The 25,487-nt window shown below is 41.7% G+C and overlaps 2 protein-coding genes across 3 annotated transcripts; one reads left to right on the top strand and one right to left on the bottom strand.

Annotated features, from left to right (window-relative positions):
• Nucleotides 1-810: 810 nt before the first annotated feature.
• Nucleotides 811-15,930, bottom strand: dnai1.2 (dynein, axonemal, intermediate chain 1, paralog 2). Its single transcript, XM_030090897.1, has 18 exons — nt 15,889-15,930; nt 15,412-15,507; nt 14,915-14,995; nt 14,484-14,617; nt 13,802-13,997; nt 13,621-13,680; nt 13,362-13,487; nt 13,018-13,102; nt 12,796-12,913; nt 12,646-12,689; nt 12,288-12,535; nt 11,996-12,085; nt 11,787-11,874; nt 11,597-11,676; nt 9,315-9,463; nt 7,219-7,318; nt 3,580-3,765; nt 811-903 (listed from the first exon to the last, which is right to left on the bottom strand). Exons 1-18 carry the CDS (start codon nt 15,928-15,930, stop codon nt 811-813), a joined length of 2,016 nt encoding a protein of 671 aa, XP_029946757.1.
• Nucleotides 15,931-16,447: 517 nt separating this feature from the next.
• fam219aa (family with sequence similarity 219 member Aa) lies at nt 16,448-25,251 on the top strand. 2 transcript variants are annotated; one of them, XM_030091412.1, is made up of 6 exons: nt 16,448-16,689; nt 21,013-21,109; nt 21,849-21,942; nt 22,648-22,728; nt 23,829-23,883; nt 24,297-25,251. In XM_030091412.1, the coding sequence occupies exons 1-6, from the start codon at nt 16,630-16,632 to the stop codon at nt 24,453-24,455; spliced, it is 546 nt and encodes a 181-aa protein (XP_029947272.1). In that variant the 5' UTR covers nt 16,448-16,629; the 3' UTR covers nt 24,456-25,251. The 2 variants fall into 2 exon arrangements, with proteins under 2 accessions (XP_029947272.1, XP_029947271.1); XM_030091411.1 differs by having other exon boundaries at nt 23,829-23,904.
• Nucleotides 25,252-25,487: the final 236 nt, after the last annotated feature.

The raw sequence follows: 25,487 nt of genomic DNA, 5'->3' as shown, positions 1-25,487 counted from the left end.
GAACAACAAAAGCCACAAAAGTGGGATGAATACAAATCAGGCAGATCGGCATCCATCCTTTGTCTATCCTACCACGAGAGACACAGAGAAAGACGCTGCCTGAGACAGAAAGTTAAATAAGTGGTTGGGACCCAGAGGAAATGTGGGAATAGAGCCTTGCACTGGATGACAGGGTGGTGCTTTACTGAAGGACAAAATCATTAATACGGAGGGGAATGCTGAAAAACATCAGAATAAAAGACGTGCCACCACTATGACTCAAAACAAAGTTCCCCCTGTCGATGGGATATTAATAGGCTCAGACTTCATCCCTGGACGGCAGCCCGGAACACTGGGTGCCAGGTAAGATGCTGTCTGGATGTGGTCCACAAATGTTTAATCTTTAGCAGTAATTCATCTCTCTGTGTTTCATTGCTCACTTGCAGTGTATCTCTCCTCTCAGTTTTTCATTGAAATCAGCTCATATAATATACATGGAAAGGATTTCACATGTTCCTTTGTGACAGATCAGCTGTATCGGGAGACTTCTAAAAGCTTCCAGGTCACTGTATCAGGTTCTGCTGTGTCAATAAATGCAATGCCCTTCAAATCTGGGAAAAAAATAAATAATCATATACAAACGGCTTGATGGTTCTGCAAACTGTTTTCACTGTGTGTATGGAAAAAAAGAAATACAAAATACAACAGTGACATTGTTGGTATGCATACTTGAACTGCGCATGTGCGAAGGGACCGTGCCGTGCTTTCAGCACCGCCTTCTGGTGGACATCCAGGATTCATAGAACCGTAGTTACATTTGCAGACTTCGTTTCAGTCTTTGCTCTTCTTCAGCAGACTGAGGAGTTTCTCCATCTTGGCAATTTCGACTTCTGGACCCTCTGGCACCTCTTCACCCTTCTTCACCTACACAGATAGAAGTAGAACGTTATTTGGCCCGGTGATGGAAAAGCCCAGGATGAGCTGACAAACATGAACATGAACTAAACAAAGGAAACGGCAAACAGGTAGAAACTGCAATGGATGCAACAAATGCAAGGAGCAGAAAGTCTCATGAAAAGGCACTGGGAAGAAAAACTGGAAGATAAGATGACAGACAGCAGTCGATTCTTCATCAGTTTTAATTGTGAAATTTACTCATAAACGGCATGTAGCTCTCATGACAGGCCAACCCAATATGGCTGCTTCCTGTGTTTCTTTGAAATCAAAACATCTGATTTCAAAATTCTGATTTTTAAAACAAGTATTAAAGTTCGATGAACGTTGAGCATCATGTTTCATTATTCAGGGTGAATTCTACAAGATCATCCATCTGTGGAGGGTCAAGTTTAATCTCTTCAGAGGTGGATGTTCCACCTCTGAAGAGAGGATCTTTGGATTTCCAGTGATTCCTCAGAACATCACTGAAAATGTGTCCTAGTGTTTTCTTGGAAAGCAACAGTCTGACAAGGTGAACTTTGAATCTCCCACTGCCCACTCAATTCAAAAAGCTGCCTGCTTTTTTTTTTAAACAAGCATGACAACATACATTAGTAAATCCAGGCATTTTCCTTGCCAATTTGTTTTGAGTCTATGTAAAGGCAGGTACACAGTGAGCTGCATTCTGACAATAAAAGGAGACTTCAGATGACAGCAGAAGGTTGAGATGGTGATGAAGATGATGTTCAGGGAGAGGAATTATGTATTCAGTGGATATGTCATCCTGTTCGGGCTTCACTGGGAGATGAAGGACATTTGGCTCATGAAAGTTAACTGTCTTGATCCAAGAACAGCAAGCCCATCTGTTCCGATTAACAACAAACACCACAACTGCACAGAAAACCAGAACTTCAAATTCATTCTTTAAAAACTGATCACAGCCTCAAGATGTCCATCTGGATCCAGACCCCCCCCCCCCCCCCCCCCCCCCCCCCCCATATTTGCATTTTATTTTGTCTTACAGGTTAGTTCATCACACGCCCTCTGTCTTAAAAAACAAAACAACAACAAAAAAAGTCTAATGAAAAGACATTCCTCATCTTTTGCTGTGGGGCCTAAAAAATCTGCCTGCTCATTTTCTGGCAACCTACACAGATGAAAATATCAGGGCTATTATGTAAGTTATATTCCAGGGGACAGTCATAAAATATTTCATAACATGTTTTCTTTTTCTCTGATATAGTTGCCTCTTGTAATGTGTGAGCAGCACAGACTGAAAAGAGATGTGACGAGCACAGACAGAGGATATTTCATGTATGGCACATGAAAAGTACTTGGGAGTGTGTCTGCAGCTTCCTCTGTACTATACGTCTGTTATGCAAGATTTCAAAGCAGATCAAGTTCAGCTCGCCGTGAACTATAATATCCCAGGACTTCTTGTGCAGGCAGTTCTATATGCACTCATTATAGCAGCACATTGCTTGGTGTTTTCACTGTTCTTCTGCACACTGCTTAAAATTTACAATGATCTCCAGAAACAAAGTTCAGCAATGCAGGACAGGAAGGCACTTTTAGTGGGTAAAAGTTTTTGGTGCACTGACGGGCCCTCATGCTCATAATGTTCATTTTCATGGGCTCACATGTCAATTTTGAAAGAAATATCACACGCAGTATTTACCGTCGGTTTTCGCTGTGTGGTGCCTATTTGTCATTTTAGCTTCCAAAATGCTCTGAGCACTGTCAGTGATGCTGAACTGAGCAATTACTTCCCAATTGTACGCTTTGGGGCTGCAGTCTGAGGTCACTAATGAGGCAGCGGCACTGTGTGTGAGTCTATGCGCGGTGCTTCTGAGTGCTGTTTATACATATTGCACCCAGGAATGGAAATACCATGCCAATTTAGAGCACTGCAAAAATAAATTCATATGATTTGAGCCAATAAAATGTCTTCTACTTTACGTGCAGTGAAGTGAACAGCACAAAGAGAGGCTGAAAAGCTCCTTTCAAACGGGCTCTGATTAAAGTGTTGTGACTCAGTGTGTCGGTTTGGTTTCCTCCTGTGTTTAGAAGCACTGCTGTGATCACTCCACAGCTCATTACCATCATCATCGGGGGCAAAGACGCCTTGGGAAGTCAGTCATTGAGGGGGATTAAAGTGGGATTTTGCTTTACTCTTTAGCTACAATAACTTTCTTTGAAGAGTTTGGTTCAGACTTTAAAAAAAACATTTTTGAATTTTAGAAATAGTGGGCACATGTGAGGGATGGGACAAAATGAAGAAAATGATCCATGCACTGGGCCCCAAAGGACCCAGATCCAAAAGTGTTGTATCTTTTTTCAGCCTGTTTTTGTAATGAACATTCTAATAAGCTTATTCGATTAAGATGGACACCCTGCTCTGTGGATAATTGTCAGAAGAAAAGAAATACCAGTGATTAATGATGCTGACAGAGGGGTGGAGGTGAAGGTTTGTTATTTGGTGAAATTAAATTGAGGTCAGGACTTTGCACTGAGCGAATAATCTGATCTTCTTTCACTGATGAGGACCAAGTGGCAGAAAAGAAAGAATATTTTAAACTGTCCCGAATCTGGTATAGCATATGTGAATAACCTAAAAGAATAATACTGCAAATCATTTAACTAGCAGCTTGTTAAGAGTCTCACCTTTGGTTTCTTGCGTAGGTTTGGGGAGAGTTTGAGGCTGGTGACGAAGCCTCGGTCATCACCCACGATGACGATGGGATAGATGGGATTAAATTCAATGTGAGTCAGCTTGGTCTTCTTTTTGGGAACCACCGGCTGCTGGCAGATGGGCTCGTATTTGTTGACGCTGAGGTCAAAGACATGAACCTGAAAAAAAAGACGTCATCATTAAAGTCTTCATCGGTGTCTACCCACCCTGACCATGACTGCGTGGGTCCCAGGTTCGAATCCAATTCACCATCGTAACTTTCTGGTGAACAAAGCAACTTTTCTCTTGTGCAACTTGCAATAAATTATTGTGGCTGCCATCAAAAAAAGGAAAAATAAAATCAAGGAGCACACCACAATCGATACAACAGGGCATGGCCTTACAAATTAATATCAAATCAATTGAGCACAAGTAAAATTAAATAATATGTAATATTAATTTGCGAAAGAGTCCACATTTCCGGTGGTAAAAAAAGAAGAAAGATAAACATTGTTCTATGTGGAAAGTGTTTTTGTGATATTATATAAGTAATACTTTAACATAAAACTAGATGTATACTGTATCCATCTCGTGTTATATTAAATAATCATACTCTATTCTCTGTTCTTCGAGCTGGTTTCTGGCCTTTGGGGCATTTCTTCCTTGCTGGTATTGGCTCCAGGCCCTTGCTACTTTAAATTGGACAAAGCTGTCTAGAGGATGAACAAAATATTGGAAAAATCTTTTTAATGAATGTATTTGGTTCATTATGATGCCAAAGTTATGATACCGAATGTGCGAAAGGATTACAAAGGATTCTCTGCAAGAAAATTTGATCTTCGGTACATTTACAATCACAAGACAGCGTGTTGCCACAGGACTCCCATAATATTGAGCTGGATGAGAGCAATTTTTATTGCTCTGGGCTGCTTTTGCTGACATATTAGATTGAAAATGGCACAGAAGGTGTACTAAATGAAATATGTGGCAATACATGCGCTAAAGGTTAATAGGAGCTGCACAGAGAGAAAATATGGACCTCATGATGAACAACTTGTGGAGGAGTCTTGACTTCTCATTATTTCATCCAGACAGCATTTTCTCATCAGTCAGCTCAGACGGAGAGGCAGGAACCGAGAGAACGAGTGATATTTGTTTGCGCTGCACAACAATGCGTCATTATTACACCTCAGCCTGCCAGCCAAGTCATTATCTTTAAAAACACATGTACACAAGCATGCATAAACACGTACGCCACTCTGGATCTGACATTTGGCTGTATGGCAGCAGCAGCAGGTCGTTCTTAACAGTGTGTGCACGTCAAGAGGCACAAAAAACTCATGCTGAGAGTCTCAAGCTCTACCAGAAGCTTGTCAAAAACAAACAAATAAAAAAAAAAAAGGCAAATGCACCGCAAGTAGACTGCTATCCTGGAGAGATTTACATCTTTTTATTTATTTCTGTTTTTGTGGATTAAATCAATTAATATGAAACATTGAGCCCACACCAGTAAATGTGAGGATCTGACACTGACCACTGTCACGTAAATCCGTGATGTTTGGTTGTGGAAGTGATAATTAAACTAGACCAGAATACAGTTTAAACACTAGTCATTTGTCGACAAAGTGAAAATTGTTTCACGTGAAAGCATGTACCTAAAATCCTCGTGGAATGATCAGTTCAGCTGTGAGAAACGCTTCCTGAGAAAAAAAAGACACCAGATTGACCTTAATGGACTCCAATTTTAGATTATTATTCTCCTCTCTGCTTTGAAAGGGCAAGATATTGTGCTTAAGAGATATATGCCAAGCGATGAAGTTTTAATGAGTTTTTTTTTTTTTTTATGGTGACTAAAAACTGCTCTGATCTAGTTATAGACCATAATAAAGAATACACTCGAGACTCCATGTGCTTTCTAGGAAAGCCCTGTTCACATTTTCTTTTGTTCTTCTTTGGAAAAAGATATTTACAGTTAAGGAATATTTATTCAGAACATAGTTTATGGTTGTAACGGTCTGTTATACAGCAAAGGTTTTTATTAGCAGAGTGAAAAACTGAAGTACGGTGTGGTGGATTGTGAAATTATCGACACTGTTGGAGGACACACCACGGCTCGTCCTCTGTGTGTGCTGACAGGATCTCAGTATCACACGGCGTCTCTAAAAATCCTCATCTATCTTTTCCTCCTTGTCATTCTCATTCAACTTCGCTTGGCACACTGGACAGGAAATGTGTCAGACACAACACTCGCCACTTTTCTAGTATCACACTGTGGAGGCGAACAGATGGGGACGGCTTGGAGCCACGCTAAGAGAATGTGTGGAGATAAGAAGCGTAGCAGCCACTGAAATTAGTTTTGCCGGGAATCAATAACAACTGGCAGAGCAGGAAGTCCTTTTTGTTACAAGAAACAGTGTTTGGACAAACTTGATTGCCCAAGGCTGTTCGACATTAATCTGAGGCTCCGTCTAGCAAAGGTTTAGGCAGGAAAGCCAATCACCGTATTATGAGGTTAATAATAAAGCTGGTGGCAGGTGCTAGATAGTGCAGCTGTTTGTTGCTTCACATGTTCAATCAGGGAAGTGTTATGTTATCTTTGGGGACACAGCATCATATGCCTTTGGAAATTTCTTGTGAGACTTGTGTATTTGAATTAATAATAATTGGAACAGCGGAAATATCAGAGATGAATTTGCAATTTTCAAGCTGCTAGGGTTCCAAAACACTAAGAATACTTTTTGTCAGAGTTTCCGTGTTTTGTTTGTTTTTTTTTTTTTACTCATTTTCATCAATAAATTCAGACTTATGATGGATCCTTCTTTCATGAATGGTATAACTGACATCGTCCAATGAAACTGTTCTTTATCAGGATATCAAATAAGTCCCTGAGGAGTAGTAGTAACACAGAGATAGAATTCTAGTGTAGAAGCCTACATGTCACTGCTGATCAACATTGACACCGCAGAAAGTCAGCAGTCATGAGTTTCTGTGTGAAGTTTGCATCTTCTCCCTGAGACAGTAAATGATCTGTAGGTATAGAAGTGAAATGTGTGTGACTGTCTGTCTCTCTGTGTCCCTGTGATGGACTGGTAACCTGTTCAGGGTGTACTCTGCTTTCATCTGCAGTCAGCCGGGATTAACTCCAGCCTCCTGTTCAGTAAAGAGGATGATGGATGAATGGAAGCATAGTTATAATTGAATTCTTCAGAAATAACACAATTTATTCCCCCGTCTTCTTTATTCTTTTTTTTTCTGGGAAAAGTGGATGCTGCCAGTCTCTGCCAGGCGCAACATTTATCAGGGCTGGTGGAAGCGTTTTAAGTTCGATCAAACGTTCGGTTTGTCACAATTTGCAATTAGTCCGACTCGTGCGCTGCGCTTGTGACAAGCTCCTTTTAGGTGGATGACAAGAACAGAATGAAATGTTTTTCTAACCTTTACACTAAATGTGTAGAACAGGTCTTACTTTTTTAAATAAAAGGTGATGTTCCATTTACAAAGTGACATGCAGTGGAGGTGTGTGCAGTATTGTGGGATCAGTGTTTAGTGTCTCACAGCCTGCAGTCACAGACAGGCAGGAGCTGCTGAAGCCTTCACGCTGGGTGTGAGGCAGATCCGAGGAAGAGCCTTACTGTTCCATCTGTTGTCACAGCAGCAAAGACAGTGGAGGAGTATGGAGACCAGGCCACGTCTGCAACGGGGTCTTTAAGATCAAAGATCAACATCGGAGTGCTGGAAAAGGAAAAAAAACACGCATCAGATCAGCAAGGGAACATCAACAACATCAAACAAATGTGAACTGTCCAAAGTATGTGAGAGATTCAGTGTCATCAGAGAAATAAAAACTGGAAACTTGCAAGATAACTAATGCAGGACTGTTTCTCCAGTCTGCTGTTTTTATTTTCAGGATTTCAAAATATGATGTACGGGTAAATGACATGTTGCCACAGACACAAACCCAGCTCTTGACTGTCATGCATAATGATAACATGTCCAGACAGTGACGAGAGAAAAACCCGACATTGAACAAAAGGTTTCTGCACATTGTTCCCTCACACATTAACCTGTGAAAAACCACTACAAGTAATCTTGTGTGAGTGTGTGTCTCTCTCTCTCTCTCTCTCTGTATGTGTGTGTGTGCACCTGCATGAGTATATTGTGAGTGAGAAAGTGAGTGCAAGCAAAACCATATAACAGGCTGTAACTTCAGTAGCTGACTAACTGGTACAAGAAAGCAATTAGCATTTTTATTGTGTGTATAACTGCCGTTTGATTTACTATGGCCACAAATAATTACATCCTCAACACCCGAGATGGTCTCCGGGGAAAATTTTGCAAATCGAAGCAGAGATTAAAAACACTGCTCAGAAATCAAGCACTGTTCTCCATCACCAGAGGAAGAAGTAAAAATGTGGTGATAATGACCACATTTAAGATTGCGATTTGGCAAACAAACATTGGCTTAACAATGTTTACTCCATGTGAACAACTTTCAGAAATTAGGATTCAGTTGCAGATGCGATCTGCATGAGGTATCTTTATATTTCCGTCACTCACCCATCATTTCTTCTTCTTTCATTAACACACTATACTCTTAAAATGTACAAACTGATGTGGAGTATCAGCAGACAAACTAGAACATGTAATTAAATGCCTCATTAAAAACTTGCTAACATTTCCCACCCACCTTATTGGATGTCAGAATGTTCTTCAGCACTGCTCGGCCTGTTTGATAAATAACATTCAGGTCGGTGTAAAACTCACCTCCATTACATTATGAGGCGCTGATTTATTTTCTATAAAGGACTGACACTGTTATAAACCTATAAACACAGCTAATAAGATTTGTAAATCATGTACAGCATTTTCAGTCAGCTACGGCGCAAAATGTTCGTTCATTTAGTTTGATTCATTGACCTGTTATCCTCTTTTAATGCCAGCCTTTCTGCTCGTCCAGAGATTCCTGATGGCATCTGCCAGTTTTACATTTGACAAAGCAACCGAGCGCAGCTTTTAACCTTTCACACTGTGCGGCAAAAAGTTTGCGACCCACTGTTTGATTACATTCGTCCCTTAAAATAGCACCTTCTGTATCTCCAGGGCATTATAGATCATACTTGAAAACCCTGTCTCTCATAATGGGCATTTGATTACTATCATTACTCAGTCAAGCAGCCGGCGCTGACAAGAGGTGGGAGGCACTGTGGGCTCCTCAAATAAGGCTGGAAAGTTTGCTTGACCAATGAAGACTATTGCAAAGAAAAAAAGACAAATGTGTAGGAATATTATGAGAATGTTACGTAAATGGTGAATACTTTGGACATATAGTTCACTGATTGCACATATATATTCCTTAAGAGAGCATTAATAGTATTGTTTAAGATTATGATGCCAAAATGTAGATGGTTATTAATAAATCGCTAAATAGTTTTATAAATTTCTTTGGTGTCATAGTTAGGTACATGATCCCTCACCAGCTTCCCACCAGGCAGCACAGCCAAATGTGTCTAATGCTACAAACCAAATGAACCGGCGGCGACTAATATGGAAATTCATTCATTGTGATGGTGGGCGGGTGAAGAAGCAACCAGATGTCACATCGTGACACACATCATTTGAAAGTCAAGAGGATTCAAGAAAAGTTGTGGTGGAGGAGAAGAAGTTAACAGAAAAGCAGTTTAGAAAGAAAAGCATACTCAAAAGTGTTTCGTGCTTCCTGGACTCTTACTTGATGAGATGGTCCCAGACCACGATGGTCCAGTCTGAACTGCAAGAGATGAAGACTTCTGGATGGAAGTGGTTCCATTTCACTGCATAGATGGACAGACTGTGGGCACAGTATGTCTCCAGGTACTTGGTTGAGTAAAGCTTGGAGCACTGCAGGATAAAGACAAAGGCTTTAGTTTGAGTAGCATAGTTTCAAAAAAGGAAGTAGTAATGTTCCATCACCTGATGATGCTGCAGAACTGAGTGAAGAAAAATAAGCAATCTCAAATTTATTCTGGAAAATTTAAGCTTTGAAAATCTCCAATGTACAATTGAGAAAGTACTGGGGTGAATTGCACCACACCTTTTAAAATCTGGAAATGAAAACAAATTTAAGATACTAAATATTTGGGTGACACTGCTTTATATTTGCACAATTTCCAAAAATATCCAGAGCTTTAATCCAGGCTGATGAGTAGCGCACCATAACTGACTGATCATTTAAATTTTCCATATTTGTTCAACAGAACAGGATTAACAGTCCTCAGACTGAATTGATAAATTAACAGTTCAGTTCAGGGTAAGAACAGCTCTGTCGTTGTGGGTACCGTGTTGTCCGTTTGAGACAGTTTGATTGCTGATCCGCAGCGAGGAGAGAGATTCTTAATTTGTCCTCTCCTGAGGCGCTCACGCTGCGGAGCCTTGAGGTGACAGACTGAGCATATTTCATCACACATAATGGGCATGTATCTGTCAGCAGCTTGGCAAGGCGAGCTGAATCGCTGAGTAGATTTCACACAGAGTCAGTTCTTACTGCAGCCAGACAAGGAGCTATTTAAAAGTCTCTGAAGTCTGGTGACGAAGAAAGGTGCCTCCAAAGAACTGCCTTGTTGATTGTAAACACTTCAGATACATACTGCCTGTTCCCATTGTGTACCTCATCAAAATAAATCAAAAGAGAAACAGCAACTTCAGAGCAACAGTAAACACCTTGAGTCATGATGAATTTCTTTACTCATTTCTTACTGGAACACTACAGGAGACGCATTTTAAGGGCAGGGCTTTTATGATCACAACTGAAAAATGAATTCTATATATCTGATGACTATGAGTGACTATATGACTATGTACAGATTAATGTCGCTTTCATGGTGGAAGAATTCTATAACATTTTGCAATGGGTGATTATTTTGCCCCCGGTTTTTCGATTTGGACTTCAATGCTACAAATGAATTGTAATTAATCTCATCTATGAGTGAACAGACAGGACGAGGAAGTTCCGGTCGCATTTGACAATAACTTGGATAAGTGTACAAAGCTTTCTTTATATGCTTTCTGGTAATATCTGACTGTTCTAGATGAAATTAAACATTAAAAAAAGAAACAAAAATACTAACAAAATTCACGTTCATGAGAATTTTACATGTGATCCTGTCAACACAAATCTGAATATAGTAAATGAATTAAATAATAATAAATATATATTAGATTGCTTGTACTGTGCAATGGAAGTTGTCATACACTCCATTATAGTCACACTGACACTTTAGTGCCTGCACCATTCTTGTGACACAGACCCTCTTCAAGCACTACATTGATGTAAGAAAGATCTGGCAGGTTTAAACCACACTGCCATATTATTAAATGAATGGAAGAAGTCATCTTAGAATAAAGATTGCTTCGCTTGCCAGAGAGTAAAACATAAAGAAGATAAAGGTGGAAAGAGAATCAATTGATTGTTTAAAGCTGATTCTGAAAGATCATAAAGGGATCACATGGACCCACAAACACACACATATAGACAATTAATGGAAGATTTCTAGGCAGAGCAGCCTCTGGAAGGGAATCTCAACATCTGTAAGTGCTCCACAAACAAAGGGAAGTGATTCTGAGGTCACTTCAGGATGGTGCACAAACACACAACTGATGCTCATCAAATTTGCTCAAATACTTTTGGAAAATTCATCTGAATCTTTTAATTTTATATTGACACCACTGTAGACGAATGTAAGAAGACCAGATTGCCTAATGTTGGAATAAACATGGCATCACGTTGGTAATGATGATCAGTCATAGTAATGTAACATTGGATTTTTTTGATAACTGTTTGTTGCAGGTAATCCTTGCAATATTGTAAAGTTATATTGTAAAGATTATAGGTTCCGGAGTATTTTTTCTCTTTTTTTCCCTGGATATCATCATTTATTTTCCATCATTTTACGCCTCAACGTTCTCATCAACAACTTGTAAAAATTTAGGACTCATTCAATGGAAAATCGGCAGAGTGGAATCATGAAGACCTACCTTATGTATTTTCCCCTCCTCAGTGCCAACAAGGAACAGAAAGTCAGTCTGTTTGTGGAAGTCTAATGATGTCCCACAAGCTGTGTACAGGAAACAACACTGAAGCTCAGGTCACACTTGCACAGACAGTTAACAAAAATAACTCGACAACATAGTATATAAACTTAGCAAATTCAGAGAGAGACTTCACCAGTAAGTTGCAGGTGTGCACATTGTGGTTTCTCGGAGATGGCACCATGCAGTGGCAGAGTAATGATGTCTGTGAACACCAGTTCATGCTGCAACGGAGAGAATACACTAAACAAAATGACACATTACAGCAAGCAACAAAAACCTGTCAGCAAGTGTCAACAGTAAAAAGGCAACACAAGGTCCGTAGAATGTATTTTCTGATCCAACCTTGAAAAGTGTCCAGGACACAACTCGACCGTCAGAGGACACTGAGTAGAAGTTGTGGTAGTTGTCAATATCATCATCTTGCCAGCGCACCTGCATAAATGAAATGAAAATCATTCCACTTTAAACAAAAACTGGTTACATTGGTTACAAAGAGTGATAAAGCAAAAGACACACTCACCACATAACCAAGGTTTAACTTCTAGCTGCCTCACAGTGTATCTACTTAACTATAACATGAAACATCTGTTGGCCACGTATCTCCCATCATCCCTGGAGTGTCACCTCCCCTCACCTGCCACACAGGGTCAGTGTGCTGGCCAGTCTTGGGTGTGCTCTTGTACACAGGCTCCTGGCCCTTCTCCTTTAAGTTGTAGACCGCCACAGAGCCATCGTAGAAGCCAATCGCCACCAGGTAGGAGCGCTGCTTGTGGATGTCCAGGCACAGCACGCCAGAAGCAGTGGAGTAGACGTACTCTGGGAAAGCTGGGTTCTTCAGTGAGTAGACTATGAGCATGCCTTGTCCTTGTTTCAAAAAGTCATCTGACAAGGAGATGATCACAAAACAGAGGATGACAATACATGATATTGCATATTTCACAGCATTTACTTATTTTCTGAGATGTTTACAGACCATTATCAGTTGTACTTACATGATCCCATTCCAACGGCAAACAGATCCTGATACTTTTTATTCCTGTTAGAAACAAGTAACTGAATTTATCATCATTCTAGGGATGTTGAGTACGATCACTGAAATACTGCAGTTGGTTCTGAAGAGATGTGCTGATGAGCCATCCTACCAGCAGAGGGCAGTGACAGACAGCCCTTTAGCTTTGTCATATCTGAACTTCCACAGAGGGAGAAGGGTGCCCTTCTGACCCCTGAAGTCATCAGAAGCGTCTTCAAAGTATTTAAAATCTGTAGAAGAGTACAAAGATTAAAATGTGATGATGATTTGTTTACACGAGTATTAAAAGGAAGTACATTTGATGCATGTGGGACTTACTTTGAACCAAACCTACCTTGTGCAATGTCATCATACGTGTTCTGACTGACCATTCTTTCTAAGATCTTTGCTGCCTTCCCCACTTTTGAGATATCATCGCTCTGAGAAAAACATGACAACTTGTGCTGAAATATTCCTGGACGATCATTTCACAACAGTTTCATTTTGATTGGTACAAGTTCAAAAAGGGTTGACTTGAGAGGATGATTGACTTTCATCAATTTTGTTTAACTTAACTCTGAAAATACCGACATTGTATACATTGACATCCACACCTGTGCTGTAAAATATATTCTATTCTACATTTATTGAAATGATCTTAAATATTAATAACATACGTGCTGAATAATCAAGTTTTACCTGAGTCTCCGTCTGCACCATGTTCTTGTTCTTCTCCTCATCTTTCTTTGATGGTGCAGCTTTTTGCTTCTCTTTGTTTTTTTCTTGTTTCTGCAGCTCCTCCTGGTAGGCATCATATATTTCCCACTGCAAAGAAGAATGATCAAGTATCCTGCATGGAAACTTTTTTTTCTCCTTTGTACACAAAATTGACATTGATAACATAATATATTTCCTAACTTATGTATATTGAATATATGGTATATATGTTTTGAAGTACCTGGTTAGCAGTAGCTGAGAAATTGCTACGCAGAGGAGGTTCAGTCTGACAGTATCTTTCCTGCAGTGAAATAAAAATAAAGTGGCACACATTTTTTTCATTAGGCCAATAAAACTCCTCAACATCATAATCACAAGCAAATGTTAAAAATCTCCAATATTATGCAAATGTTTCTGGCTACCCTCAGTGGATTATTGAGGGTCTGGGAGGCCCTTTCACTGAAGTTGAACTGGTTGGTGACTTTCAGCTCCTTCTTGTCAGCTTTGGAGGCAACACTGTCTGGCCTGTCCTCCTCTCCAGCCTCCTCTGCCTCCCCTCCATCCTCTACAGGGGTTGCCTTTGGAAAAACAACAATGACAGGTTTCACCTTCAGTGTTCTTGGGACACTTTGGAAGTTTTTGTCACATATCTTTGAAGAATAGAAGCATTAACCAAAATGTTGTCTGAAAAGTGCTAGTAGAAAAAAAAAATCACCGGTGTTTCAGCTTTTTCTCCATCAGATCCTGTTCCATTATCAACTGCTTCCGTTTCTGGACCCATCAGAAAACAAAAAACAAAAGTGACATCTTGTGGCACTAAGGATGTACTACACAAAACACACTTCATCTGACTCAATGCAAAAAAAAAAAAAAAAGAAGGATCATTTGTACTGAAATTAATTTTTGGACATGTAAACAAGCTCGACTCAACATGATAACCTTTTCCCTTTTCATTCAAAATATACAAAAAATAGAATCAACATACTAATTCCATGTATTCACTATGCACAACCCCCATCAAAATACATTTAGCAGACAAATAGTACAGTCAAACTATTTCAAATACCTCTGTCACAGAATGAGTGTGTGTGTGTATTTTGTGACAGTGATTTACCTTCTAGGAGACGCTCCTTGGCCATCAGTCTACGAGCCTCATCAGAGTCTTTATGCAGGAGATTGCTCTCCAACACAAAGTGCACAGCCATCTGATCCACAATTATCGGTTTGAAGGATCGTTCCTAAGTAAAATGCATACCAGAAATATAAAGAGTAGCAACGGACATATCAGTTTCATTTAGTTGTGAGAGAATAAGTTCATAAAATGATATAAAAAATAAAGATTTTCTAAGGCATAGCTTCCAAAGATTGAATCCCTTTCTTATTGACATGAAAAGCTTGACATCGAGGTAATACAGGGGAGCAATACTGTGTTCCTTCCTTAATAATACATGTATTTTATTTAAAAAGTCTCCAGTACCTGAGCAAGGTTTATATTTCACCAGTGTTTTGACAAGCAGGTGAAGTGATAGTTTTACCTTGAAGCTGTAACGTGCAATATTTTGAGGGGCATGCGGGTTATTTGCAGTTAGGATCCTAGTGAATTCTTCATTCAGCTCCTGGTCACATCACAGAGGAAGGACAGCATGGCAACACAAATTAGCAAAGATTTGGTATAAATAAAAAAGTAATTAGTATCGCTGAGGTCATCCCAGCTGACTGAGGGCGAAGGCAAGGTTCACCAGGGACAGGTCATCAGTGCATCACTGAAACATAGACAACCACACACTCATTCACACCTACAGATGTCAAACACGTTTTGAGAGTGTGGGAGGAAACTAAAGAGAAAATCCTCTCAAACACAGGGATAGCATGCCAACTGCACACAGGTCACCTTACAATTTTGCAAGAATGCATGAAATGTAGGAGGTGATATGGGATCTGATCGGACATCAAGTTGATAGTGTAATCAATTAATAGCATGGTGGCCGGCATTCATCAGTAAGTAATGTGAGGCCAAGTACTGTATACTTACAGCCTCTGTGAGCTCTGCCTGGTCTGTAGGATGAATGAGGCCTCTGCCATGAGGCTCTTCATTTAATTCACCAATGCAAAACTTCTCTTCTTCGTCCTGCAACACCACAGAGTCAATTTATTTTCCCCAAAACAAATCAAACCAAAAAAAAAAAAAAAAAAATAAATAAATAAATAAATAAATAAAATAAATAAATAAACGCATGCACATGTGTTCCTTGTATAGCTCCTGTCAACAATGCCCAAATTAATTTTAAGAAAATGACGGCATACACTGTGTAGGAAAGACACTCACTTTTTTCTTACTTGCCTCTTTGCTGGGCTTCACAACAGTTTTGTGAACATTAGAACTCTGTTTGGGGGGGGTGGGGGGGGGGGGGGGGGGGGAAGAGAGAATCAACTGACTATAGAGCAATGAGGTTGCATAAATTTTACATTTTACAAGAACATTTTCACTTCAGACGTTCCAGAAAATTACCTTTTTGGAAGCCATAGTGCTAATTTTCGGGATGACGGACATCACGGGTGAAATCCAAGATAAATGCTCCAGCAAACAATTTTCCTGAGTGGAATTCTCTCGTACCAGAAAGAGTCGGAGATATTTTTAGCTGTCAAAACAGAAAAAGCTCTCAGTTGCTGTCGGTCTCTGTATATCTGTTACCAAGACAACCAGCGCTCCGGCCGGCGGGTCCGAGGTGTCACAAAAAGACTGTCAACATAGTTCCGTTCACATTGTTCTATTTTGAAGAGTTTTATTTAGGCGTACTATTTGGGGTTTGAACGGTATTTATTAATTTCAACTTTATAACACCTTATTCCCATGTCTGTCACGTGCAAGACATTGGTTCTTAAAAAAAATACACACAGATAAATGTGTCTGACAATTTCAGAAATGTCAAATATATAAAATATGAAGTATGTGCAATCAAGCACGTACTTTTATTCGGTGTCTTTATCGAAACTAGTGATTGTAAATGTATTTCCATGCGTTCTGCTCCGCCATTGGTCAGCTCCTCATGAATATTCCACAGACCCGGAAGTGGGGCGGTGCTGCTGTTTTGCTGTCGAGTCACCTCTGTCAGGATGGAGGAAAACGAACTGCAATCATGGTGATTAACGGAGGATTCCCGACATCCGAGCATCATAAAGCGGGATAGCTACAACGAAACTCAACGTTCCGTTTCCGATCACTGCGTCGTTTCGGTGCCGCTTCGCCAAGATGATGGAAGAAATCGACAGGTTCCAAGTGCCTCCAGTCAACGGGGAGACACAGCCTTTGGTGAGAGACGAAAACACATCCGATGCAAATCACTGTGTGTTCAATGCTAACGGGAACATTTTCTCCGTCGCCCGGGTGGTTTGCCTGTGACAGCTGTGTCACATAATCTGCGTGTGAGCTAGCCGATAGCAGCCCCGCGCGGCTCTGGGACGCACCGGGTCCTTGGGATGGGTTTAAATCGACCATCTACAGATGCAAGGATAGCGACTTTCGTTCGCCCCACAAGACACCTACGCAATAATTACATGCGATATACATGCAGCGTCCTCTAATATTATATTACATCATGATTAAACTGCGCACTTTGCTGAGATCGTGATTTTTTTTTTTTAACAGCCACGTCAGTATGCGCTTGTTTACATCAGTAGCTGACATAGCCCACTGTTTCCCCCTGTTTTTCCTTTTTTTTTTTTTGGTCCACATTTCGTCATGTGGTGACGTGTTTTTTGAGGTCGGGATGGGTGCAGGAGCAGCCAGCCGACAGGACTGCGTGGACCGGAGCTGTGTGTCCAAATCACACACTGTTCTGAGCCATCTCCACACTGCAGCTGAGCCGTGGCGATCGGGCCTGGGAGGAGAGACACTTTCTCCTTCTCCTTCCTCCATCACAAGTTTCAGACCTGCCACTGAAATATGAATCAAATGTGCGTTGATCTGCAACTCCACTGATGTTGTATTCCCTTCATTGTATTTGAAAGTGAGCATTAATTTCAGCAATACTCCTCTACCAGCTGGCCTTATTCTCCAGTCTTCAAACAAAGCAGTGTAGAACAGCTGTCCCCTTTTTAAGTGTTTGCCTCTGGGTTTTAGGCAAAAAAAAAAAAAAAAGCAGAGCAACAAGTTCCACTGTTCATCCCACATCCACGCTTCCCCAGCCCCTCTACCCCTGAGGCTAAACTCTGGCAGAAATCACAGTCGAACAAGCTTTCATTGGTAGTGAGAATCTCCCTTTTTAATGCTGCTGAGAGCGCTTTGGCCCATGAAGATTTGATCAGTCCGCTCTCATGTTTCATCCTGTGAGATTTTTCTTATGCAGAGATGAATCCAATGCCAGGGATGCTCAGATCGAGGCTGCAGTCTGTCAGCGGTCAGCTCTTGACCTAAAACTCTCCAAACTACATAGTTTATTCTTTTTCATCGCATACTGATAATAGGCCATGCCACTCACACAACACTGGGGGCCTCTCCAGCGCCATATTTTCCAGGTCAGACTGTCAAAGCGGTCCCTTTTCTTTTATACCTACGTGGTGTCTGGCCATGTCAGGGTCCCAGTCTCTGTGACACACATGGCTGTGCATTGAAATGCTAATGTCCTCATTGTGATTCCCAAACCATGTGATTGCTCTTGGCACCTGCTCCTTTGTTCTGAATTAATTTCGCACGACGAAAGCCGCTTTATGTAGAGTTTTGAATCATTATAGCTTTCTGTCAGAGAAACAAGGGATCATAACTAGTCCTTTTGTTTTTTTAAGGCATAATGCTCTGGAAACATATGTGTCATAGTTTGAATCTATTGATGGGACGAATGTCCTGCAGTAGATCTGGCTTTAATATACACTACATTGCCCCATTGCTGCTGTCATGCATAAGGACAGCATTGAACTGTTTTATTGGTCACCTGATGTATCATTCCTCCCTGTGATTGGTCAGTGGATAGCCATGATGTATAATCCTACAAATCACTTGGAGTTTATGCTGTGTCAGCAACCTGGTGCCTCCTCATCAGAGGTAGAGACGGAAGACAGACTAATGAAACTGATACTCATCGTGCTCATTTTTACAATGTTTGCATGTACATTTTGGAGTTTGCCTAATCTTTAAAAACCTGTATGGCCACAACACTTGGAGAGAACACCGTGGGTGGTGAATGAGTCCAAGTGGGACAAAACGCATTGGGACAGTCATGCAGTTTTGTTGAGAAGCTGTATTTCAAGGTCAGACTGTGGTTAATGTTAGACTTGCTGTTCTGAGCCTCACACTGAGGTTCAGGTAAGTCCGCAGGTAATTAATATAAGTTGTTCCCCCAGAAAGCAGTGTGTGTGTTGTGTGTGTAAATATATATTTCGTGTGCACGAAGCAGGTGTTCTTGAATGTGTGTTGAAGGTCAGGTTGACAGGCCATGCTTTACGGTCATACATAAAAATCAACGTGTTCCCTCCAGTGTCCCGGGTCAGATCCAGTCTTTTTTTTGTGGTTTTCATGTTTTTAAGACACCACAGCCTCTTCACGTATGTTGTACTGAGTCAAATCTTTTTTTTTTTTTTAAGTAATTATTACTACCAGTAGCTTCTTTGATTCATGTTTTTGTTTCATTAAAACTCCAGATTTAAGTTTTCTTTAACCAGGGGTTTTCAGAGTGTTTGAGAATGGGGTCTCCCCTGTCACACAGCTTGAAACAATTCTTACAAGCTTTTTTTTCATGTGAAATTTTTCAATGACAGCCAGACTCATTACTGTTATTCAGATTACACAGTTCTTATTATTTATAGCTTTTGAGATCCGTAGGCAATGAAAACCGAACCTCCTGTTTTGCTCGTAACATGTTTCATGTGAAATGTCTGGTAAGTTTTAATAGCCTGATTTTAATTAGTTTCTGTTACAGTTACCAAACCTTCAGGGATCGGTATTAATGCTTTTGCATCAAATTAGTTTTACAACCCAGTTATTTTTTTTTTCCCAGCATGATTTCCTCTCAGAAATGCGTGGGACACCCTGACCCCCGTCACTTCCCCGCAGCTGAACCCCTGTTGTCGACTCTGTTCAACATTTCAAGTTGGTGCATTTCAGGAATAGTTTGTACGTGTTTACCTTGTGCTCACTCTCAGTAACTGTGCTGTCCTATTTTTTTTTTGAAGAAGTGGCAGAAATTTCTGTCACAAACAGCTTAATATTGAATCCCTTTCATTATTCACTGGAAGCTCCGCTGAAGGATTTCAAAGGGATTTTTTTTTTTTTTTTTGACGGGCTGTGTGACCCCTCTTCATCGCAGTATCTCTCTGTAGTGAGGAAGTGTTAAAGAAATAGGGAGGAAAAATCCCTAATGATCTAAGGGAGGTGTCTGTCACAGAACAGAAAGTGTTTGTGCTCGTTACAGCAGGAATACCTCATCTGTGGGCTGCTTCACCGCCGCGGTTGCCGCGGATTGCGTTCACTCATACAGCACTTATTAATTATTCCAGCAAAGTGAACATTTCTTCATCACCACATGAGGATGAGGCTGAACGTGCAATCCGGATATGCTGGTAATTAGATACATTTATTTTTATTGTGAGAAGAAAATGCACATTTATGATCGGTCAGCCCGTATTGATAACACAGTGTCACTGTTGCATTGAGCAGTCGCTACATGCTTCTAAATATGTTGCGCTCTGCCGTGCCGTCTCATCTGGTCCCACTGTTGGCCGCTTGTTTTTCATTGTGTTACATAAAAATTGGTATGCAAACTAAGCTTTTCACTGTCCCCGCTAAACACTCATGAATCTTTCATCAGGGCCTGTGAGATTGGATAAACTCTGTTGGCGTCATGGGATTGGCCTAAATTGGTGCAGAATTTCTCAATAACATCATAGAAAGGTTATAATGAAAATGAATGAGCCATATTTGTGCCGAGATCTGTTTGTTTTGTCATTCGTTCTCAGAAATTTCAAATATAAAATCTTTTTATTATTTTTTTGAAACATTGCTGTGGAATGCCACCTGGATAGCTTGAGGTGTTTTCTGGCATCCAACACAAACAGATTTATACAATCGGCTCACTATATCTGCTGCACAGGCTGACACGCCTTTATTCCAGCTGAAATACTCGCAGTATGTTTTTAGCACTGCAGCCTTTTTCTCAGGAGAAAACTCAGCGACTGAAAGCCAAACGCCGGTCGGCCGTCGCCTGTGAGGCCCGCGGAGTCCCCGAGAGCGCAACAAGGGGAGGCCTGTGGGCTCAACATAATGTGGCGCTCTGTCAGCAGAGCGGGCCAAGCGCGGCCCGGCTCGCCTCGCTCAATCTGGGGGAAACCGTGGCTCCAACAGCAGCCCCCTCTGTTCTCCCACGGCCGCCTCCCCATGCCATCGCCGCTCGCTCGCACATGAAAGAGACGCAGCCAGCAGCACAGGCCGAACACTCACGCCTATTGATGCAGCCGTAGCGGGCTGCAGGAATCCTGCTCGGCTTTTGGAGACAAGCAGGTTTTGGAAAAACAAGCGAGCTGTTTTCAATAGACTTGGTCCACATCTATGTACTTAAGATAATCAGAAATGCATCACTAGAAAAGAGTTACCAAGTACAAGTATCAGCAAGTTAGTTGATTTTTTTTTTTTTCCTCTTCCCAGGACCCAGCAGCGTCCTCCACCTCCGAAGCGGAGCCTGACACGAAGGGAGAGAGCGTGGCCTTGAACTACAAGCCGTCTCCTCTGCAAGTCCAAATAGGTATCAGAAGCAGCGTAGCTCCAAACACCATGGAAGTTCACGCGTTATATGTTCAGACAAGCGGCAACAGCGAAGACATGCACGCATGAAATTCACCATGCAATGCTATAGGCTGCCTCAGACGAGGTCAGGGTGGCTGAAAAAAGCATTCGGCGTCATATGATCGTCCAGAAGCATGTTATATATCACTTCACGGTAAATTTAAAGCTTTTGATTGGTCTCTCGTTTGTATTTATTCTTGAAGGGCTGTGATGGGTCTGTTGACTTATCGCATCCATGCAGATATTTCAAATGATTCCATCCACATCTTTACATTTAGAATCAAAACGTCTGGTGTCAGCTTTATGTCCCACTTTCTTTCGCAAAGAAACATTCTTTAGATGTCTGTCACATACTGTATCTCAGAGTGATAAGACTCACAGGGTGTCACAGTTTTCTTGGCATACAGAAATGTGAAAACTTCGCAGAAAGGCAGAAAACAGTAGAAACTTTTTTTTTTTGTTTTGCTGTTTTTTTCCTAAGCATAAATAAATCATCACATGATGTTACATTCACAGGAACACCAGAACTACATGTCCTCAGGCTGCAGTGAGGAAGACTGGTGTGCACAAGTAGTGGAAACGGACAAAAACCTTTGCTATGAAAACAACAGCAGACCGTAGACCAGTTGAAGTGAGGTAGATGTGTTTCGCCTAATCGGTGCCTTTTACTGATGACCTCACATCCTGTGGTTGCCCAGAGAAACAGAGGGACCTCGCCAGGAAGGGATCGGTGAAGAATGGCACCGTGGGAAGTCCCGTCAATCAGCAGCCCAAGAAGAACGCCAGAACAAGGTAGCAGCCTCCACCGACCCTTTGGTTTTTTCTTTTCTCCATTATCTTTTACCTGCCCAGTCACAAATGTCAACACTTTGCATTCATTAGCATCACAAGCAATATGTTTTTTTTTTTTTTGCATCCTCTCTTCTCCATGCAGCGCAAAACACTGTAAGCAAGTGAAATGCAAAGCAAAGCACGGGGACAGCGCTCGCTGCCTCTGAAGGCTTTGTTTGCTGCCAGCCTGCAAGGGACACCATCAGACTTCCTAATGTTACACCCCGGCACAAACAGCGCAGCAGGGCTTCGCAGGGAAATAATATACGTTTGTGGAGTATAAATGCTGATAAAAGAGTCGGCATATGCTTCCCTGCAACCCGCAGTATTGACAACTGGCGCTCATCTTCTTAATCCCACTCCATAGTGGATTAGTGGAAATATAAGAAAGACTACCCACTGGTCTGAACCCAGATTCTCTGAGGCAGAAAGATAATCTAGCTGCAGACGGCAGCCTGAAGGCTGCAGATTAGCCGCCAGTTCAGGAGAAATGAATGTCAAGCTTATGGAATATGTGGTCATGTATATATTTCCCCCAAAACTGTGAAGGTTTCACTCATAGAATAATGGTGTAGCTTGTCATATCGATACATTTGAGCCGTTTCTCTTTCACTGTTTAATCACCGATGCACACTCGTGTTGTTTCTCTTCTTTGCTGGTGTCTAGGTTGGTGGTGCCAAACAAAGGTTACTCCTCCTTAGACCAGAGCCCAGATGAGAAGCCTTTGGTAGCGCTGGACACTGACAGGTGAGTGCCCAGCAGGTTTTTCTCTGTCTTTTTTTTTTTATCACACTCAAAAATGATGACGAGAACACATTTTTAGGAACACAGTGTCTGACTCATGTTTTTGTGGGTGTCACTCACTCTCTTATTAATCCATACAGCAACTTGAGAGAGTTCTTAACAGAGGGGATCCTAAAAAGGGGCAAAAGCCCCTCCCAGGGCTCAGGATTAGCGGGATAGCAGGGCGAGGATTTGGAGAGGCAGAATCAGCTCAGAGATAGCGCTCGCCTCCGTCCTGAAACAGCAGGCCCGTATTTGTCACAGATGAGGCCCACCATGCACCCCCCCCCCCCCCCGCATGCTGCTACATGAGGCAAAGCCTCTCGGGGTCAAGCTTACATCATGGAGTGCATCACGCAACTCTCTCTGACCAGCTCTGTGACTCAGAGCAACACGGGATCCCCGTTTGTTTGTTGTCGAGGTGTTCCATTCATGCGCACGGCCCCTGCACAATGTCTCCCTGTGCTTGATGTTGGCAGTGCTGGGATTACACTGCAGATTACTCATTTGTAAGAGATACGCCGTCTACTCTGTTACCACGCCGCTGATTCTCCTCAGAAGCGTCTCAGATATAACAGATATCTGTTTGTCATGATGTAAAGGTTCACGCAGTGGCTTCAGTCTTTACTTGCAAAGTTATAAGCAGTGATTGTTGTTGTTTTTAATTTATTTATCAATCATTATTCAACCAGGAATTTCTCCCTGAGACTAAGAGGCTGTTTCTTTAGGGAGTCATTGCTGAGAATAACAGCAGGACAGAGACAGGTTCTGAAAACACAATGACAACATTTACAACGGCATAATACTATTATGGACAGAAAATTAAGTTCTGATGGGTTTTTTTTTTTTTTTTTGTCCTCCGTTATCTAATCAATTAAATATTTCCAACCAGAGGCCTTTTCTAAACTATTTGTACATTATCGGTCTTAATGGGCTCTAAAGATAAAAAGAGACTGAAACATTCAGATCTAGTAAGTCTTTCTGCTGTCGGCTTCAGTCTGATGTTAAAAATAAGGAAATGTGAGAATGCTGAGCCTCATCCGCCGTCCCCTGCTGTCTTTCAGTGACGACGACTTCGACATGTCCAGATACTCCTCATCAGGATACTCCTCAGCCGAGGTGAGATGTCTGAGGGACCAGGTATCTATGCACATATTCTATTGTTTCACAGCATCATTTGGTGGAACCACAAACATCGCCTCGTGATCACCCACTTTCTTTGTCACGCCAGGTGTCCGTGCACCCATTGGAAAACAAATGTACACCGGCTCCTCCACACACTCATCATCACAATGAATCTCCCTTCATTGTCATCCTCATTAATTTGTTCCTTTTCATTTCCTCTCTTCATTTATATCTTTTGTATGTTTTGGCATTTTCTCTTCATCCTTGTACTTTTCAGTTAATTTCATTTGTTTATATAATGTTTTTATGACAAATACTTTCACAATCAACTCATAGATTTAATTTCAACATCAGTCAGGACATGAGAAAGTTACTCTGCTGATACGGTGTTTGTTTGACCTCCGCAGCAGATCAACCAGGACCTGAACATCCAGCTCCTGAAGGACGGGTACCGGCTGGACGAGATCCCCGACGACGAGGACCTGGATCTGATTCCTCCCAAAGCGGTCAACCCCACCTGCATGTGCTGCCAGGCTGCCCCCTCCACGGCCTGTCAGATCCAGTAGCACCTCCTCCGCTCACCTGTCCGACTCCCGAGATCTCCTGCCTGCTCCTGCACACAGGCCGACGACTGACCGGAGGGCAGCAAGCAAGACTAACTGGCATGGGCACAAAAGGGGGGGGGGGGGGGGGGGGGTAAAAAAAAAAGAAAAAGGGTTCACAAAAAGAAAAGAAGAAGCCGAATATGTGCAGTGTCTGTGCATGTTCCTCCTATGGCAGGATGTGTGCGTCTTACTTCTGCATCGCTGGCTCAGCAGGGACTGATGGCAGTAACATTACCTCGACGGAAATCCCATTAATTCAGCTTTTTCTTCTTCTTCTTTTTTTTTCTTTCTTTCTTTGACTTCCATCTCAAAATCTGTCTGGTTTATGTGGACCACAAAGGATTATGGGACGCTGTGGGAGAAATCCAAAAAAAACAACTTGAGGTGAAAGGAATCCAAGAAAATAAATAAAACGCCTCGTTACTGTCTCACTTATAGCATCCAAGGACTCGACTGCTTCTCCTGGCCTGTAAGTCGGTGGTCACAGACAATGGACATGAAGAGGATGGACTTGAAGTGGCCACTGATTTCTCCTCCTTCCCAACTTCATCTAGCCAGTCTGCTTGGTCTTCCTGTGTATATACGTGGAAAATGACATGCGTTCGTCCGATTACGCCCAGGAAAATAGTGCTAAACCATCAAGCTGCTGAACGCTGCCCTCACGCCAAAATAGTAACCCAGATTCTTTGCCCCCCATCCGTTACACCAAGATTGTACTACTTAATTGTTTTGTATTCAGTTAAAATAAGCTGAAAAATGCATGTTGCCTGTTGACACTGCGTCCTGACGACCAGCCTGTGCAGATAAGTCAGTCTCGATTGACCCTAATCACATCCACAGCGTGTAGCCTGATGATCATGAAGTTAGTCCCGGTCACGTTTACCTGTTGCAGCGCTTTTCAAAGTGTGGGCCAGCCCTCCACTGGGGAGAAATCTGAGGGTGAGAGGAATGCATTACCCCCGCATGATTTATTCCTCAGACTATTGTTTCATT

The sequence above is a fragment of the Salarias fasciatus genome, chromosome 5 (genome assembly GCF_902148845.1).
Source record: "Salarias fasciatus chromosome 5, fSalaFa1.1, whole genome shotgun sequence".
In the NCBI taxonomy this organism is placed as follows: Eukaryota; Metazoa; Chordata; class Actinopteri; order Blenniiformes; family Blenniidae; genus Salarias; species Salarias fasciatus.
The sequence above is the reverse complement of the archived record's forward strand: the minus strand, read 5'-3'. Positions and strand labels throughout refer to the sequence as shown.

Excerpts from the sequence above, each read along its gene's own strand:
- dnai1.2 (XM_030090897.1), bottom strand. The coding sequence starts at position 15,930 with ATGTCCGTCATCCCGAAAATTAGCACTATGGCTTCCAAAAAG. Across the intron at positions 13,488-13,620 it reads TCTCAGCTACTGCTAACCAG|TGGGAAATATATGATGCCTA; the intron begins GTACTTCAAAAC and ends TCTTCTTTGCAG. Across the intron at positions 3,766-7,218 it reads CTGTGACAACAGATGGAACA|GTTCATGTCTTTGACCTCAG; the intron begins GTAAGGCTCTTC and ends CTTTTTTTTCAG.
- fam219aa (XM_030091411.1), top strand. The coding sequence starts at position 16,630 with ATGATGGAAGAAATCGACAGGTTCCAAGTGCCTCCAGTCAACGGGGAG. Across the intron at positions 21,110-21,848 it reads TCCTCTGCAAGTCCAAATAG|AGAAACAGAGGGACCTCGCC; the intron begins GTATCAGAAGCA and ends GTGGTTGCCCAG. Across the intron at positions 21,943-22,647 it reads AAGAAGAACGCCAGAACAAG|GTTGGTGGTGCCAAACAAAG; the intron begins GTAGCAGCCTCC and ends GCTGGTGTCTAG.